Below are 19,557 nucleotides of genomic sequence, written 5' to 3'. Positions count from 1 at the left end.
GCGTGTGCTTGTGTTGTGCATATGAATATCAGCAATATCAGACTTCCCCTGTGTACAAGCTCCTATCAGAATGATATGGGAGGAGATTGCAGGAATTCTCTCCCTCCTATAAAACAGATGTAATATTTTTCCTCAGATGGTGAAATAGAGAAACACTGGGATTATAAAGGGAGAACAGAGGAGAAATAGGGGCACGGCGGATGCAATCACCAGTAGTGGTTTCCTCTGCAAGGCGTCTGTGGCATAGGAGGAGGTCAGGGTCTGTGATTACATTATTCTATTAATTGGTGTCCAGTAAACAAATCACTCAAAGGTCCTATAAATCCCAAAAAGCCTAAAGCTGGGTACGCTTCATACAATAATCGGCTCAATCAGCCGACATACGACCACTCGTTCAAAAGTCAGGTCAGTGTGTGTAGTGACACGATGGTGTAAAGTCTGCGCAAATGGACGATTGTCGCCTCATTTGGTTGGTCGTACCGTTTAATATTTTCGTTAGAATCTCGTTTCCGCTGTGTAGTGTGTATAAACTTCCGACCGATCCACAACAGTGAGTACGAAATTACAGTCATTGCTCACGACAACATGGATGTAAAAAGTCGCTAACGGGACGTCCGCTCTTCCCTTTATCGTCCTAAACAAGGCTAGTGTGTATGCAGTCCATGGACCGAGCGATCGGAACATCGATCGCATGTAAAATCGATTGGCATAAAAAGTTGGTGGAAAATTCTGTAGTGTGTACCCAGCTTAATAGAAGACACGTTGTTATTAATACAAATTATATAATAATTGCAATTTTATGTTGTGTAATTATTGCACCCTGCTTCTGTAAACATCCAATACAGCATGCAATAAAGAGGTCTTGCCTATACCCTTTTACATGAATGTATAATACAATATATAGTGCTACTGGTTTTATTGATTAACAGAGATCAACATTTACAAACATTTTATCATTGTAAATCCTTTCTCCCCTTTACAATTAGCAGCATCAGACCAAAGCACCAGATATTATAAAAACAAGGTTTCGCTGATGAAATGAATTAGTTGCTGCTTAATTACATTTATATTTGCACATGGTTTGACAGGAAAGGCGTAGTTTGCAGATATCTGCTGCTTCTGGGCACCGATGGAAACGGCCAGCGTGGGGTTAATGTTCCTAATCCCTAATAATAAACCAGGCTCTTATACAGGTAGTTATCAGACGTTTTTCTGGATGTCCAAAGCCCCTCCTAATCTCACAGGCACAGCACCTTGTATTAGATGTCTGTGTATCCTATACCAGCTGCTGCTTCCAGGTTGTGGGTATCCCCTTAAGTCAGTGTTGGCTAACCTGTGACACTCCAGGTGTTGTGAAACTACAAGTCCCAGCATACCCTTCCAGCAATAAGCTGCTATATATTGACAAAGCATGCTGGGACTTGGAGTTTCATAAACACCTGGAGTGTCACAGGTTAGCCAACACTGCCCCTAAGTTATGTGACTATCACTATGGCCTCTAGGTTGTAGTCTCACTGTTATGGCAGGATCTGTTTGCGTGCTTTAGAATTGTGAGCCTACGGAGCAGAAGCGTTTCGTGACATCGTGTGCCTAGTTTGGCGCCCATTTGCGCTGGTAGGAGTATAAGTTAGTGGACCAAGATGTGGCAGACATCAGGTCTTGGCTTTTACTTACCGTGGCATACCATTTGCATCTAATAAGTGCAACTTAATATGCGAAATCACATTTATTACAGCAATTCTACCACTATAAAAACAGCGTGGATGACAGTGCCTCATGTCCATTCACTCTCGTTAATTATTAAATAGGTAAATAAATTTTTTCTAAGCAATATTTTACAGCGGGAAAATATGCAAAATTACAATTAATGAAAGGTCCCATAGTGGGCTGTCTTGGGCTGGCTCACGGGGCCACCTGCATTTTGCACTTTAAAATGTTCCTAATAGGCTGCAGAGTTGAGTCTTACTCCCCCCCTGGGCTAAAATGTCTAAAATTTACAAGCCCTCCCCTGCATGAAGGTGACTAGTAAGTTCTAGGTGGACAAATGTATTTATACTTAACTAGAAGTGTAGCAGGACCACATTTTTTTTTAAGGTTTGTAATTGACCCCCAATGACAACTAAGCCTATGCTATAGCATGGTAACACATGTTCTTGCTCTGAAAAAAATAAATCGGAGAAAATTAACGATGGCTCCCCCGATGGTGATGAAGTAACAAAATATATTGATATTCTTATTATTTTGCCCTGATTTTGTTTTGTAAAATGTTAGGACTATTGAAAGGGTTAACTAGGGTTCTGCGCACAGTTGTAAAGTCTTTAAATTACAGTAATAATTGGTAGTTGTTCTATACCTTTACCTGATATATATATATATAATATTTTACGCAGCTGTACATTAGGAAAGTCACAAATTTATTCATGTATTCTTCAGTTACTTTCAGAGGCAGACGTATTGCTTCCAAATTCTCTTTTCCTTTTTTAATCTGCCTGATACTGTCTCTGAGTGGAGACAAACTGCTCTGTTATCCATTGTACATCTCTGGCTGTGGATCCGATTTTGGGGGGGAACATGATGGGAAGAGGTTGTAGATTTTTAAAAATGTAGTGTCCTGGGGAAATATTACCTAGTTTATTAAGATCTTATAAATGTGTTAAAAAAACCAACAATATGTGGGACAAAAAAACAGTCATTTAAAAAATGAAACGAAGGAACGTTTATTGCATATTGAGGAAGCTGATGAGAACCATTTAGTATCCAGACGTTTTAAATAAATGAATAATTGTGATCTTGCAATATTGCAAAGATTACATTATCCAGAGGATGGGATTGCCATTAGAAAGAGAAGTCTATTGGATTTTTAAATTGGCTTTTAGAAAGACGGATTGTTTTAATCATGACTTTGAATTATCCCTCTTTTTTTTTTTTAAATAATAATGTATTTTCTAGAGGATCAAATTTATTTATATATTTTTTTTATAATTCTGTGATAGACGTTTCCCATATAGCATCTTACTCGCCCGTTTTGACAGATCTGTGTCATTGATATTTAATTGTGGGTGTGATGCATCCTGATTAATGCTGTATACGAACTACACTAGCGTTAACAAGAAAATGCTTTTTAACTTGCTTGCCTAGGATTCATTTTTATGGATTGCTGTGTTGATGGATGTACACCCATGATTCGTTCATCATCATTTATTTATATAGCGCCATCAATTCCGCAGAGCTGTACAGAGAATATATGTCATTTACCTCAGTCCCTGCCCCATTGGAGCTTACAGTCTAAATTCCCTAACATACACACACACAGAGAGAGAGAGAGACTAGGGTCAATTTTGATAGCAGCCAATTAACCTACTAGTATGTTTTTGGAGTGTGGGAGGAAACCAGCGCACCGGGAGGAAACCCACGCAAACACAGGGAGAACATACAAACTCCACACAGATAAGGCCTTAGTTGGGCATCAAACTCATGACCCCAGTGCTGTCAGACAGAAATCGTAAACACTGAGCCACTGTGCTGCTTTTTCTTTTTAGTTTCTTTGCTTTTGGATGATGATTCTTATTGAATAACATTTCTACCTTCATGTACTACATTTACATATTTGCACATGTTTATTGACTAAATATATACATATTTTAAACACTTGTTTTACACAATGTTTAGTATTGCTGCCTTATTGTGATGGGGTCATGGGCTTTGTTCTAAACATGGCCCTATCTATAGACGTTTGTGTGTAACGGCAAATAATTCCACGTTGTGATCCATTAAAACAAAGGTTGTTATGATTAGGGGGAAGGTTTCACCTTGACGACTGCATTCTTTCATAAGGGGACTTCCTTTATGTCTTTGTTAAAGATGCAGCACAAATTAGGGTATATTTGTTATATTCTATTTGTTACATATTGTTGGTATCTAATTTTAGATACTCATTGCTCCCTATGACCAGAGCTGTCCTCTGACACTAAACATTAATATGTAATGTCTGAATTGAATGTACAATTTGATGTTTGTATGGAAAAGTGGTCTGTTTCCTTGCAAAGCCAGGGAAGAAATGTACCGACACATGCTTATAAAGCCTTGTCAATTGGTTCAGTCAAACCTAATCCTGATTAGTTGGATCAGTGCCGCTTAACCTGCTTAAACAGCCACTGGGGTTGGTGCAGTATTTTAAGTGCTTATTTTAGTTCATGGCAGAGGTCTATATAAAGAGCACATGTTGCTGTTTAGTTGGTGTTCTATATTGTAGTTTGGGACAGTACTGACTAGGAGTTAAGGCTCCTGTTAGGCTAGTCTGGAATCTTACGGAAAACTAGGATCTACAAAGGCTTTGTGCACCTACGAAAAGCGGAAAGACATAAAACTTGGTCTCTGCTCTCCTGGTGGTAGGGGACATTGAATGTGTGGATCCACGGCGGATCAATTCTTCAAAGGGGAATATAGCCCCTTTATAGTGGGGTTGTTTAGCAGGCTATTTGTGCAGTGAGCCCTCAGTCAGCACATGGCTGCCTTCAAGCAGCTAAACATAAGTCCGGTATCCTCACGCAAGACATTCCAAATCCATATCTGCATGGTGGAGTTGGTTGGCTTATTTAGAATCTGATGCTTTAAAAAACATTGTCTAAGGTGTGCTGTGACCACCTGCCCTCTATCACTTTAAATGGCTGTTGCCAGGTGAAACAAGTCATAATGATTTGTGGATTCCACACCAAAGTATTGTGTAGGTTCCCCTCGTGCCACCAAAATAGCTCTGATCCATCGAGGCATAGACTCTACAATACCTCTGACGGTGTCCTGTGGTATCTGGCACTAAGATGTTCGCAGCGGATCCCTTAAGTTCTGTAAGTTTCGAGGTGAGGCCTCCATGGATCGGAACTTGTTTTTCCAGCACATCTCACAGATTCTCGATCAGATTGAGATCTGGGGAATTTGGAGGCCAAATCAACACCTTGAACTCTTTGTCATGTTCCTCAAACCATTCCTGAGCAATTTTTGCCGTGTGGCAGGGAGCATTATCCTGCTGAAAGAGGCCACTGCCATCAAGGCATTACGTTGCCATGAAGGGGTGTACTTGGTCTGCAACAATGTTTAGGTAGGTGGTACCTAAACATTGCCCAGAGCATCGCACTACCTCCGCCGGCTTGCCTTCTTCCCATAGTGCATCCTGGTGTCATCTCTTCCCCAAGGTAAATGATGCACACTCACCCGGCTGTCCACATGATGTAAAAGAAAACATGATTCATCAGTCCAGACAACCTTCTTCCATTGCTCCATGGTCCAGTTCTGCCCTTTGTAGGAGCTTTTGGTGGTGGACAGGAATCCGCATGAGCACTTTCTATCATAACCGGCATTAACTTTTCCAGCAATTTGTGCTACAGTAGCTCTTCTGTGTGATTGGACCAGACGGGTTAGCCTTCGCTTCCTGTACGCATCAATGATCCTTGGGCGCTCCTAACCCTGTTGCCGGTTCACTGGTTGTCCTTCCTTGGACCGCTTGTGGTAGATACTAACCACTGGGTACTGGGAACACCCCACAAGACCAGTACTTTTAGAGGTGCTCTGACCCAGTCATCTAGCATCAAAATCCGGCCCTTGTCAAAGTCACTCAGATCGTTAAGCTGGGTACACTACAGGTTGTTCACCCTATGATTGTGCTAATAACACGATAAACGACTGTTGGGTCCGATATCGCAGTAGTGTGTACGCTCCAACAATCATGTTTTATCGTTCCAAAGCAAATCGTATTGTTTCATTATTTTCTAAACGGACTAAAAATCTCTATAAACAATGGAGCAATATCTGGCAAATTCTGCAGTGTGTACACACTCATGACCGGCAGTGTCCATAGATCTCTATGGAGTGTGCAGAGTCGCCATCTTTTCAGCCGATGGTTATGACAGATGAAGAGCACAGATCTGACGGTAAATCGTGTAAGACGTGTATAGTGTGTACACATGAATCCGCATGCTGATCGGGAGATGCAATTGTTGGTAAAATTGTCAACGGTATCGCACCGGTAGAAATTTTTTGTAGTGTGTACCCAGCTTTATACTTGTCCATTTTTCCTGCTTCCGACACATCAACTTTTAAGAGCTGACTGTTCACTCGCTGCCTAATATATCCCACCCCTTGATCGGTTTCATTGTTATGAGACAACCAATAGTATACACGTCACTTGTCAGTGGTTTTAATGTTGTGGCCGATTGGTGTACGCTCCCATGTTTTTTGAATAATTCACTCAAATAGGTTATATTTACCTTTTTAAAATTGCATCTGGAATTATGACAATAAGAAAAATGAATGTAGTCGTTGTTTTCCTATATTAAAAAGAAATTTGGAAAGTTAAATGGAATTTCTTGAACTATTTTAAGTTTTATATGTTTACGTATCATAACGTTGCCATTTTAATTACGGCGTCGCCAGAGTGAGTATAAAGACTGCTTTGTGTGCATACTTGTCAAGCTATAAGCTACTCGCTAGTGTACAAATAATTGTTTAACCAGAGCTGCAAAGTACGGCCTCATTCATCCTGGGACATTATGTATGCGAGTCAGATCCTACACCCATTGTCCAATTTTTAATCTATAATGTACTAGCACATATAACATAGAGGTTGCTTGGAGTAGGGGGGGGGGGCTTCCGTTTTCCTTCTTGCCCCAGGCGCAAACATTTCTACTTATGGCCTTGTATATATGTATACACAGCCAAATGTCAAAATATACAGCATGTATTAGGTACATTTACACACTAATACATTAGTTTACTTCTAAATTAGTCTTTTCAGATATAGGAGTCATTTGGGTTAAATACACATTAATTGCCTTTGAAATAAAGGTTGGAAACCCGAGGTTTTTCAGCTGGTGTGCAAATACAAGTCCCCTGCCAGTCACAATGTTGTCTGTTTTTTTTCAATTAATATCTATTAATTATTGGTATTAAAACCATTGAACATCAGTTATAAGGCCATATTAAAATAGTATATTGAAGCACAAATTCTTATGTTTTGCATCGTTCTCCTCACTGAAGAAAACACAATTACTCCAAGGGTTTGCGTGACAATGTGTGATTGCTATATACAAAACGCACAATCTGACATTCCAGCACGGTGGCTCAGTGGTTAGCACTTCTGCCTCACAGCACTGGGGTCATGAGTTCAATTCCCGACCATGGCCTTATCTGTGAGGAGTTTGTATGTTCTCCCCGTGTTTGTGTGGGTTTCCTCCAGGTGCTCCGGTTTCCTCCCACACTCCAAAAACATACTGGTAGGTTAATTGGCTGCTATCAAATTGACCCTAGTCTATGTGTGTGTTAGGGTATTTAGACTGTAAGCTCCAGTGGGGCAGGGACTGATGTGAATGATTTCTCTGTACAGCGCTGCGGAATTAGTGGCGCTATATAAATAAGTGGTGATGATGATTCCAGAATAATGTGACCACTAGGGGAGATGTTCTGCTGAAGTCTATGGCTGATGTTGCCCCATGATTTTGGCTAGGCAAGGAGAACATCAGCTCGTACTCATATTAAATACAAATGCACTCATAAATGAGGTTATCTGAGAACGACTTATGCCTGTGTTCTATTTAATAGCTATATAAAATTTAAAGAAATATATTCACATAAAAAGATGTTGGAAACCACAGTAGATTTGCATTTTGTGCAAATTCAGATTGATACATTATGCTGGATATTTGTGTAGTAGAATCTTGTCTCCGCTCTGCCCTTTTTCCCAAAAAAGATTTGTAAGCTCTTTTGCGCAGGACCCTACCCTTTGTTTTCTAATCTGCATTTATTTGTCTACTTTTCTTGTCGCTGTTCTTTGTATGTCCCGTTTTCCCCACAGTGTGGCGCTGCTGAGCGCTGTGGCACATTACAAATCTATGTCAAGTATACAGATTTAATTGTTGGTTGCTGTACTGCTCCTCTTACAACTTAAGAGAAAAATCCAGTGTTTAACATAGTTTTATATGACATGCTGAATAATATGTGAAATATGTAGGGTTTAGACTTCACTTAATATGTCCACCATGCTCTCTGTGTGTGGATTGGTTGGTTCATACACAGGCCAGTGATGTCACAGCAGCTGAAATAACTGCAGTCTTTACTTGGACTTGAATTAGATCCCATTGGGACACTGTCCTAAAGATGTGGGATTGAAATAAACATTTTACATGATAACTGGAATGCAGAACGTCACTTACGTTCTTAAAAATATTCCATTGAGGTAAAATGTGTAAGGGGTCTTCAAAACAGTGTGATACAGTGTTGGATAAATTCTAGACAAATATATTAACCAAATAGTGAGAAATATTGTCTAAATAATGCAATAAACAAAGTATAATACAAGGAAAAAGGGACTACTGTATAATACAAGGGAGTACAGAGCTACTGTAGGCCTGAAGCCTACAGTAGTTCTATCATTGAGTTGGTCACATGACCAGTCATGTGACCATTAGACCTAAAAAAAAAAAATAGGATTGCACTGTAGTTTTAATACCGCTGTTAATTGTTCATTCGCTTGGATCAGTATTGTACAAGCCTTGTTTTTGCCCTAGATGTAACATTTTAGTATCTGTTATTCTGTCCAAAAAGACCACTACACGGTTCTGTGTTTTTTTTGTGTGTGTGTAATTATTACTGTATTTGAAGTTGCAGAGTACGCCCTCTCTTGTTAGGTGTACTGGAAATAATTACAGTATGTTCATCTCCACAGTGGCCCCCTTGTTCTATGTACCAGCAATAATTATTTATCCCTGTGGTACATGTTGTGTAAATTAACATTTATTGAAAGGGAATATTTATAATACAGTAGAAATGAATACTGTCCAGTACATGATATGCAAAAATATATCCATAATATGTACTCAGACACCAAAACCATGATTAATTAAATAAATTCACAAGGTTCCTCAACAGAAGCACCACATGTACATAAGATCTCAGCAATTACGTTAAAACATTAACAAATGAACAGCCAGTGTCGCTAAAAATGAAGGTTAACATGATTAAATCCTATAGTCTTAGTTCGGCAGCATGGTGGCGTATTGGTTAGCACTTCTGCCTCACAGCACTGGGGTCATGAGTTCAATTCCTGACCACGGAGTTTGTATGTTCTCCCCATGTTTGTGTGGGTGTCCGGGTGCTCCGGTTTCCTCCCACACTCCAAAAACATACTAGTAGGTTAATTGGCTGCTAACAAATTGACCCTAGTCTGTGTGTGTCTGTGTGTACGTTAGGGAATTTAGACTGTAAGCCCCAATGGGGCAGGGACTGATGTGAGTGAATTCTCTGTACAGCGCTGCGGAATTAGTGACGCTATATAAATAAATGGTGATGATGATGATAGGTTTAACTGTTATTTATATAAAGACTATGTTCACAATGAAACAAACCTGATAGCAAAATTGTTGCGTTAAGCAAAATGATCCGAAGATCTTGGCTGTAACCGCCGGGCGTCTTGGCTAGAGACATGTTGTTCGTTAATTCCAGTAGATACAATTGAACACCATTCATGAATACCTATAAACATGTATGCTTAGCTACATCTTTGCACGTGCGCAGCTGTATAACACGGAATGATCTAGCCAAGTGTAAAACATGCATAAAATCTAGATTCAGAAGTATATAACTAGAGCTTCCCAATTTTCAGTGTTTATTTATTGTAAAATTCCTTGTTTTTAACATGTCCCCCAAAAAATTGAAAATTTTTTACTCAGTGTTAATCTATAAATATGAAAATATAAATTGGTGTATATTTTTGTTTTTATTTAAAAAAAAAAAAAAAAAAAAAGGGGAAAAGACGGTGACAGTGGAGGGTGTCGGGAGACAGAAAGAGGGTAACGGGTGAGAGGAGAGGGTGCCAGGGGACAGGATCCATGGGGAAGGGCATTTTTATCCTCCACCCTGCTCATCTGTAATTTTTATATTTTTATTTTTATTTTATATACTGCCTCTCCCCATGTACAGAGAGCGGGCAATTTTGTACCTCTCAACCTCCACTTTGGGGGATCTTGTAAACCTTTTTTTTTTTTCTGGCACGTAAGAAATGGTGCAGTTCTGCCTTTCCCCATGTTACATTTTATCAATTAGAGAAGCAGCCCAGCCGTTTCGTGTTGGGTCATTACTGCTAATTTCAGCAGTATCAGAGCCTTGGGGGGGGGGGAGGGGGGGAAGGGGACTAGCGGAGATTTTTGCAATTCCCTGGGATCCCCCTTAGTGGCTGATTGGAGGTGATAATAAAACAGGAAGCAGATGAGCTGCTCCTATACTGTAAGCACCTCTGTTTTCTGTGTAAGAGTGGACTACCGGCGGTATTGTCGGAGCGTGTGAACGGAAAACTGACCGCCATTAGGATTTCAAGCTTTCGGTTTTTAATAAAAAATGCCAGGAAAACTCATTATTATTTTTGGGATTTCGGTGAGCAGTAATTCATAATATATAAAGTACACAGTTCCATTTACCATTTGCAAATAGTTTTAGTAATACAAATCTATCTATTAACTACTGCTCATAACGATAAGTAGGATAAGTGACAAGTTCCTTATGATTAATTTACTTATTGCACCAAACTGCATCATTGTTTTAGCGGGGGGGTTGACCGGCCCTGAAAAATCAGTTTGTGAATTTGTTGTCCAGTACATGTCATATTGGAGTTTGCAGTGTCCTATTAGATTCTAGCTGTCATTTATTTAGTACACTCTACAAAATGACAGCTCGAATCTGATTGGTTGCTATAGGCAACATCTCCACTTTTCAAACCCGCAGGGGAAAACTCTCAGCTTGATACCGGAGTTCAGTGTTTGTGTTGGCATTCTGTACTGTATCTCTAAATTTGCATTTAGAGCTGCAACATTATAACCAAATACAGTACTTCACTGAACACTACAGCTAGCCTCGCACAGCTAAGACTTTGTAGGCTGCACGGTTACCAGATGAAAGAAATTTGCAGGGAATAATTTGTTCCCTAGAGCAGATCAGTTAGTTTGTCACCTTTTGACCTTCAGACATCAGAGCTAACATGTTATTTGGCTGTGAACAGATCGCTCCGGGATAAAAGGGTCACATGTTGTTTTGTGGACAATTCCTCCTACTTGCAGCATCTGTGACTGTGGTAGACATCACAACAGAGTACGCTTTTGTGGATAGATCACTGATAATACTGTACATGAAAGTCACAAGCGTTTTGTATACTTTTAGAAATAGCTGTGACGGTTCTTTTTATCTGTTAAACTCCAGTCACTAATCGGAAATAACCTATTGCATAACGGTGGCTATTTGTCTGGCGTGATAAAGACTATATGCATCACATTCATTCCTATATTGTATTTGAATAATATTTACAGTTTGTTTGGATCTTTCCTTAGGCTGGGTACACACTACAGGTTTTTCACCCTATCACCGGGCCAATCACACGATAAATGACCGTTAAATGTTGCATTAGTGCGTACACTCCCACGATCATGTTTTATCGTTCCAAAGCACGTTGTATCGTCTGATGTTATAAACGGATGAAAAATCTCTATAAACGATGGGCATACCCTGCAGTATGTAAGCACTCATGTCCAGCAGTGTAGGCAGATCTCTATTGAGTTTTAAGAGTCACAATATTTTCAGCCGATGGTTATGACAGATGAAGAGCACAGATCTGAAGGTAAATCTTGTAAAACGTGTATAGTGTGTACACAGGAATCGGCTGCTGATCAGGACTTTCACTCGTTGGTAAAATCATTAACGATATCACATCGGGAGAAATCTTCTGTAGTGTGTACCCAGCCTAACTCATACTTGCCAACTCTCCCTGAATGTCAGGGAGACTTCCTGAACTAGTGGTGATCTCCCTCACTCCCTGAAGAGTCTGGCATTCTCCCTGATGCTGAGCCAGTACAAGACGTGGTTGGCATCGCCATCTGTGGCATGATGACACAGTTCAGAAATTGTGTCCTATGTCCATGTATTGATGCCTATGGAGGTGGCCATTTTCATGGAGACCAAGATTTAATCAAAGACTGTCAGGTAAGACAACATGACTTCAGTAATGGAAACAGAAATGTAAAAGACACTTCAGTCTCTAGAGATTCATTAGCTGCTTTTCTTTAATGCATAGTTGCCTACTCTCCCGGAATGTCCGGGAGACTCCTGCATTTCTGGGAGACCTCCCGGGAGAACTAACTGCTCTCTCCCAGAGGTCTTTCCTTAATTCAAGAGTCTTAGGGGCATATTTACTAAGCTGCGGGTTTGAAAAAGTGGGGATGTTGCCTATAGCAACCAATCAGATTATAGCTGTCATTTTGTAGAATGTACTAAATAAATGAAAGCTAGAATCTGATTGGTTGCTATAGACACCATCCCCACTTTTTCAAACCTGCAGCTTAGTAAATCTAGCCCCCAGACATTCTAGTAAAGTAGACAACTATTTGGTGACTACAGACCTATGTCTAAGTTACCATGGAATGGATCTAATGATGCAGGATATGCTGTGCAGGAAAATCATAGGTTGCTTCAGGCAATTCAGATGAAGGCAAAACTCCAGCACTCTCCCACTACCAGCATCTTGTTTCCAATCAGTGTGTTGATTTAAGTCACTGCGGTAACACAACATCCTTATAACCAGCTGGAAGTGGGAGAGTCAGCTGCATCTTAAATTTATTGTTTGTATAATTTTATGCATTTAGTAGTAGTGTACAAGCAAACACATACTAATAGGTTCAACTTAAAAACAATATAAAAACAGATATCCAAATAAACGCTTAAAAACAAAACAAAAAGAGTTGCAATAAAATATTGTTGGAATTGAACAAGTCCAGAATCTTGCAGCATAACTCGACTAGGTGTACAGCCGGTGCATGCACAGTTTGTGTTATGAACCGTGGAGGTGTGACATCAGATCACATGACCAGGCTGCCATCTTTGTGCTTGGATCAAAGCAGGTTTAATCTGACATATTTGGGGACTGTGGTGGAAAAATGCCAGTGGTCCATTTTGTAAGTGATCAAAATAATGTTTTTATTATTAAAGAAAAAACCTAATGTAAAAAAATAACAAAATATATTTATCTCATACTTGCCAAGTTTTCCTTGTTGACTTCAGGGAGAGCCCGGGGGAGGTGGGCATGCAGGGGCGGGGCTTGATGAAGCGCATCATTTTAACCCCGTCCCCAGGGCTAAGATGATGGAATATTTGCGTAATTAAGCCCCACCCCCGCTACTGATCTATTAGAACCGAGAGGTTGCCCTGCTCTCCCGGGAGACCGGGAGGTCTCCCAGAAATGAGAGATTCTCCCGGACATTCCGGGAGAGTAAACAACTATGCGTTTAAAGAAAGACAGCTAATGAATCTCTAGAGACTGAAGTGTGTCTTACATTTCTCTCTCCATTACTGAAGTCATGATATCGTCGTACCTGTCAGTCTTTGATTAAATCTAGGTCTCCATGAAAAATGGCCACCTCCATAGGCATCAATACATGGACATAGGACACAATTTCTGAACTGTGTCATCATGCCACAGATGGTGAAGCCAACCACGTCTTGTACTGGCTCAGCATCAGGGAGAATGCCAGACTCTTCAGGGAGTGAGGGGAGATCACCCTATTTCAGGGAGTCTCCCTGACATTCAGGGAGAGTTGGCAAGTATAATTTATCTTGGAGCCACCAAACGCAGTCGTCATGTCTTTAAGATGGCTTCCTCTCCGTAAGAATAAGCATTAGTTAATATGCTGTAAAAGCATTTGTTTACATCCATATTAAACCTATATACGTAGTACATCTCAAGTGATCTAGTCCAATAACAAGACACTTACTATGTATTCGAAAGCAGACGAATACATCGTACTCTAAACATGTCTGGTACATTCAATATCACCTTGTCACAAGGTCCTCCGGTAGATATTACAGCAATTAGGTTAAAAGGCAATTAATTTATTTCATACTAAAGTTTTAAAGCGACCTCATTTAAATTTTCCAGTATTAAATGCAGGTATAAACGCCTGCGTAATGTAAACCTTTCGGGAACGTACCATGTTCACCCAGCTGTGGGGGCCCACCTCCCTTGTCAAAGACCAATGTGTATATAGTTTTTTTTCGCTCTTGGGTGGTACCTAAGGGCTCTTCCAAAATTTTGATACAGGGATGTCTAATTACGACCCTGGGTCCCTATATATAAGCACTGTGCTTGCTAGTCTGTGTAATACACTTATAAGCATAGATTATATAAAACAGTATATAGCTTTCACATTAAACCAAGTTATTTGCTTTCCTATAGATGTGTAGGTCCGTAAATAACACTATATTGATGTAATGTACAAAACATTCAAAGTGCATATATGTATTAATTATGTAGGAAATTTATCAAACTAATATGCAAATTAGACTGAAATGACTGTCTTGTGCATGAATTAATAACCTCATGATTAATATATATGCCAATTATGTATCATATTAATGCATAACATTACTTTCATGTGTATTATTCATTTTTTCTTGTTTTATATACTAAATAAATTCTTCTCAGTACAACACAGTATAGACGTATATCTGGTGTGTTACCCCTAGCTCTCTTATATGGGCTACTTTATTTGGGGGATGAGTAGTTAATTGAAAGTACCCCTTTTAGACACTGTAGAGGGACATATCCATCTCAGTATCCTAATAACAGGAATGGAGTTTCTGTCTTTTGGCTGGACCAGAATTATTTTTTTTACCCCCACCTGTCTTTAGGTTGGGGGGGCACTTTTTTTTTTGTATAGACCCTTATGGTTAACCCTCTCCCCAAGTTGTCGGCCGTTCCCTCCTTATGGGGGGAGCTGAAGATCCAGTTCCCCCGGGGGAAGCTTTGGCCTACCTCCGGGGGCCCTTGTCTCTCTAAGGATCCTTATGGCTCCGGGGGATGGGGAGGATCGGTGCCCTCTCCCTTTAGGAAAGGCTCCAAGGGCAGAAGGCCCCCACACAGGCTTTAGCACTGCACTGGGAGATTAGGCTTCAGTAAATAAAAATAACAGGAATGGAGTATACAAGCAATACTCTGATGCTCCAATACCTCTCAGGGCTAATCTGACCCTGGAATGCCCACTATAACAGCTTGTCACTAGGCGTTGTTATACTCCCCAACGCAACAAGCTCTGCCCCTTCCTGGGGTAAATATTTGATAAAATACTGTTCAGCCACTGATCTCGGAGGTAGATTGTCATGGTCTCTCACCATATAACAGTGTGACTCCTCTATCCACCAGGCTAGATCTGGGATCACTGCTTCCAATGTTGGCATGCGTCTCTGGTGCAGTCCGTGGCGTCACACCAAGACGATGTCTGGCGTGGTCTAATTGATTATATTGCGTACTTGTTGTGGGCTGGTCCATATTTAGACACTGAGTGAAACCAATATTCCAAGATAAAGGGGGTAAATAGCAATCCTAATCTAAAAGGAGAAAGTGAAGGTATTGCCCATAGCAACCAATCCGAGTCTAGCTATCATTTTCTAGAATGTACTAGATAAATTACAGCTAGAATCTGATTGGTTGCTATGGGCCACATCTCCACTATGATCCATTTACCTCAAGGTGTATTTTAAATATATACTTGGCACCCTATGTTTTCTCCATCTTTAGTTGTAATGTTCTTTCCAAGATCTGCTGTATAAACAGAGAATGATAGTTTTTCTCTATGAACTGTCTTCCATGATGAATTACTGTTAAATTATTATATAAGTAGCTGATGATTATTATTAGAGCTCCAGCTCTTCGCTAAATGATTGGATGGGGACCGGTTACGCCAACTTATACATGAACTTGTGAGAAGACAATTACATCTGGTCCCCATCTGACTGCATAGATCAATATTACATTTAGTGAACACTGTAAGGTATACAGTGATCTTCCCAGTCAGCGGCTCCTGACGGATGCCTCACAAAAAGCTTAATATGGACACATGCATGCGCATTTTTGGTGCTAATACGCTATAAGTAAATGTGTATTTTATACAAGGCATAAACAGACTTGCGTCTAACATTAAAGGACTTCTATTATGTCACTCATTAAGTATTTTTGGCGCCCTGTAAGGCCTGGCACCCTAGGTGATGCCTAGTGGTAGCGCCAGCCCCGATAATCCCCAATACTTTCTGACATAGTGACGGCTTGTGATGTAATTTCCTTTTTGTTTTATCATTATCATCACCATTTATTTATATAGCGCCACTAATTCCGCAGCGCTTACAGAGAACTCGCTCACATCACTCCCTGCCCCATTCCATTGGGACCTAGTCTAAATTCCCTAATATACACACACAGGCAGACAGACTAAGGTCAATTTTGTTAGCAGCCAATTAACCTACCAGTATGTTTTTGGAGTGTGGGAGGAAACCGGAGCACCCAGAGGAAACCCACGCAAACACGGGGAGAACATACAAACTCTTCACAGATAAGGCCATGGTCAGGAATTAAACTTATGACCCAAGTGCTGTAAGGAAGAAGTGCTAACCACTTTTGTTCTGAGGGAGAACATTACCTGTCCGTGAGCCTTCGTCCCTTTATCCAGCAACCCTGAGACACTACTTTGTTTTACTGGTAAATTGCCTGCGATTTATCTTAATATCAACTAAAAACAGCAAAGCAATGTGGAGGTTTGTGCTGTTTGACGAACCCTAGGCGGTGGAAGCTTATTAACAATGGGACGACTGCAGCACTGACTTCAACTCCCATGTCTGTTTTGTGGTGTACACTGTAGACTATGTTGTTTAAGTTAATGTAAGGTGCTCATTTGTAGTGTCTATATCCACACAAGACTTATTGATTTACCTGCCCTGGGCCTGGACATTGTGTTAGGGTGCTGAGAGGTATGGTTTGATATTTTTGGGGAATAGAAGCATTGAATTATTAGGTGTGTATTTTCATTTTCACTGTGTGCACTTGTATGTATGAAATGTTTGACCAGTGAGTCTGTGTTAGGAACTCCCAAGCCAGTACAGTGAAACTCGGGGACTACTCTGAAGGCCCGGTGTTCGCTGGAGCCCCTAGTGATGGGGACAGACTTGGCTGTGGGCCGACCGAGGGTCGAGTAACGTATACTGACTTAAAGGAGCACCCAGGAGTGGAGTGATTGGCGGGCTGTAGTGAAGAAGGAATCCAAGGTCAAAGGTCACTAGCACAGGTACAAAATCCAGGGACAAGCGAAGGGTCAGACACACAGGCAAAGAAGCAAAATCCGGAGTCCAGACAAAAAGGTCAGGGTCAGAAGCGAGGGTTCAAAGGTCCAGGAACAAGCAAAGGTCAAAACACGGGTAGTCAATCCAAGGTAGAAATAACCAACAGATAGAACAAGCAGGCAGCAGAACTGAGGACAGAACGCTATAACCGGCAGTGAGGCTGCAGACCTCACTGCCTAAAATACCAGTAGCAGCCAATCAGAGCCTAGCTCTGATATCACATGGGCAGGCTCAAACCTACAACATTAATCAGCACACAGGCTTGTGGGCGCTTCTGCGCCCGGCTGTCCCCGGCTGCCGGGACGCAGCGCCACTGTAGTTAGTGTCCGACCGTTGCCCTGGCAACGGTCGGGTAAAGGCAGGAAGTGACGTCGCCATAGCGACGACCGGGACGCCTACAGGAACCAGGTGAGAGTCGCGGCGGTGCCCGCGGCCGCCGCGACTGCTAACAGTTTGGAAGTTTGATTAATTAAATATTGGTCTATTTGTGTCTTGAGTCATTAAGGAAAGAGGCAAAAAAAAGCAGTAACTGTTCTCCGGGCCAAACCATGCTACAATGCAAGGGGTGCAAATTAGTTTATTGCTTTGCACATAAGTTAAATATTGGCTATTTTTTCATCTAGCACACCAATACTTGATAGCTTTATTTGTGCATTGAAATTTAAAATTTGATTTAGGACATGCCCTACCTCAACTATAAATCTGTCCCCACATTGTAATTTTTTCCTCCCCCCCTCCAATGCAACATGGTTTTGCCCAGGTGCAAAGTTACTCCTTTGTTATGCTTTGCTCTCCTTATTGACTCAGGCCTTATATTTCAGTATGGGCGTTAAAGATTATGATGCAGTGCGTCCTGAATATAGGTCATGCCTCATTGGTTGCAGACTACCTCAATGATGTCACTATTTCCTAGTGAACTGATAGGCTACGTTCTCAGGAATATTATTTTTACCCACAAAATAGCTTCCTCCGCTGGGTGTAGGTAAATAGTACTCATCCCTGTTGTTGATAGGGGAAGCTATGGTAAGACTAGTACACAATGATGTGTTTATCGGTGCCCAACACTGACTGGGCCTGAAGAATTGAGCCTTATGTCTCCCAAACTCTGATAAGAAAAAAAATAGTTAATGGTGAATTTTTCATTAAAATGAATATATGACAAATGGTGCAATCCTTTAGAATGTTTTGCATCCCAAACATGTGTCTTTAATAAGTTCATTAGCATAATATAATACATTTTCCGCACCCCCTCCCCATACATTCCACAATAAGGAGATTGCACTGTGGCTGTTATGTATTGTTGGAGAGGAGAACAATTTGGGTGTAATTATTTCGCTTTTGATTATGTCCTTGGTCTGATTAGCATTTGTTTCACACAATGTAGCCACAGTTTGAATGCAAAGAATGATTTGCAGACTATAGATGAGTTGCTTTCCCTCCGCAGGTGCCTGGCCATCAGTCAGACGATGCAGGCCGCAGAAGAGGCCTGCGCTCAGCTGGAAGATGAGTTGCTCTGTGAGTTGATCATTTCTGTCATTTTATGCCTTGGTTTGTTATTGCTGGCATTGCAAGGGGGTGACCTGAGGACGTGGGGAAACCAGACAACTGATTTTTATGGGTATAACACTGTTAACTCTCTGTTACAGCCACTGTATTTGATCAGTAACTAGACCATACTTGCCAACCTTTTAAAACTTCATTCCGGGAGATCCCAGGCAGGGGGGCGTGGTTGGAGGGTGGGAGGGACGGGGCGTGGTGAATCGCAGCATTTTGTCGCGGGGGGTAGGGCCAAAATGATGCGCTTCACAGTGAATCGCGTCATTTTGACAGCAAGTTGCCGTTTGCGGGATGCTTGCCTGCTCTCCCGGGAGTCCGGGAGACCTGCCCGAACTTCGGGAGTCTCCCGGACATGCCGGGAGAGTTGGCAAGTATGAACTAGACTAACCTATACAAGTCGCCCCGACAGTTGCTGTTCACAATCAAGATATAAAATTTCCTCAGCAAGGAGTTGAATTTAAAATTGACCTGTTGCCTACAAACTGTAAAGTGAGCTGTACATATATTCTTGTGAATGCAGCGTATCCCCTCGCTAGGGACCTGCGGATCTTTTGTGACATCTCTGGTTCCTAGTGGTATGATTGGCTGCCATCTTGCGTCTTTTGTCCAAAGCTACAAAATGGCAGCCTCCACTGTGTGCAGACAACCCATGCACTTGGTTGTTTTGGCAGGACTGTCCCAATTGTTGGACTCTCATACCTCCCAACTGTCCCAATTTTGGTGGGACAGTCCTCAAGCATGGGCCTCAAAAGGGGTGGAGCTTATGTAGAAACGGGCAGAATTTCACCTAAAAGTGGGTATTTCAGGGGC

At 41.2% G+C, this 19,557-nt stretch overlaps 1 protein-coding gene across 1 annotated transcript in view; it reads left to right on the top strand.

Annotated features, from left to right (window-relative positions):
- Positions 1-19,557, top strand: part of LOC142106857 (E3 SUMO-protein ligase ZBED1-like) — a 29,771-nt gene that overhangs the window by 788 nt on the left and 9,426 nt on the right. The window contains exon 2 of the mRNA XM_075189893.1: positions 18,635-18,705. Coding sequence (XP_075045994.1) covers positions 18,657-18,705 — 49 coding nt within the window. The 5' untranslated portion in view covers positions 18,635-18,656. The remainder of the gene's footprint in view (positions 1-18,634; positions 18,706-19,557) is intronic.

This window comes from Mixophyes fleayi, chromosome 11, assembly GCF_038048845.1.
Source record: "Mixophyes fleayi isolate aMixFle1 chromosome 11, aMixFle1.hap1, whole genome shotgun sequence".
NCBI lineage: Eukaryota > Metazoa > Chordata > Amphibia > Anura > Limnodynastidae > Mixophyes > Mixophyes fleayi.
Note: the sequence above shows the minus strand (reverse complement) of the source record. Positions and strands in the feature narration are given on the sequence as shown.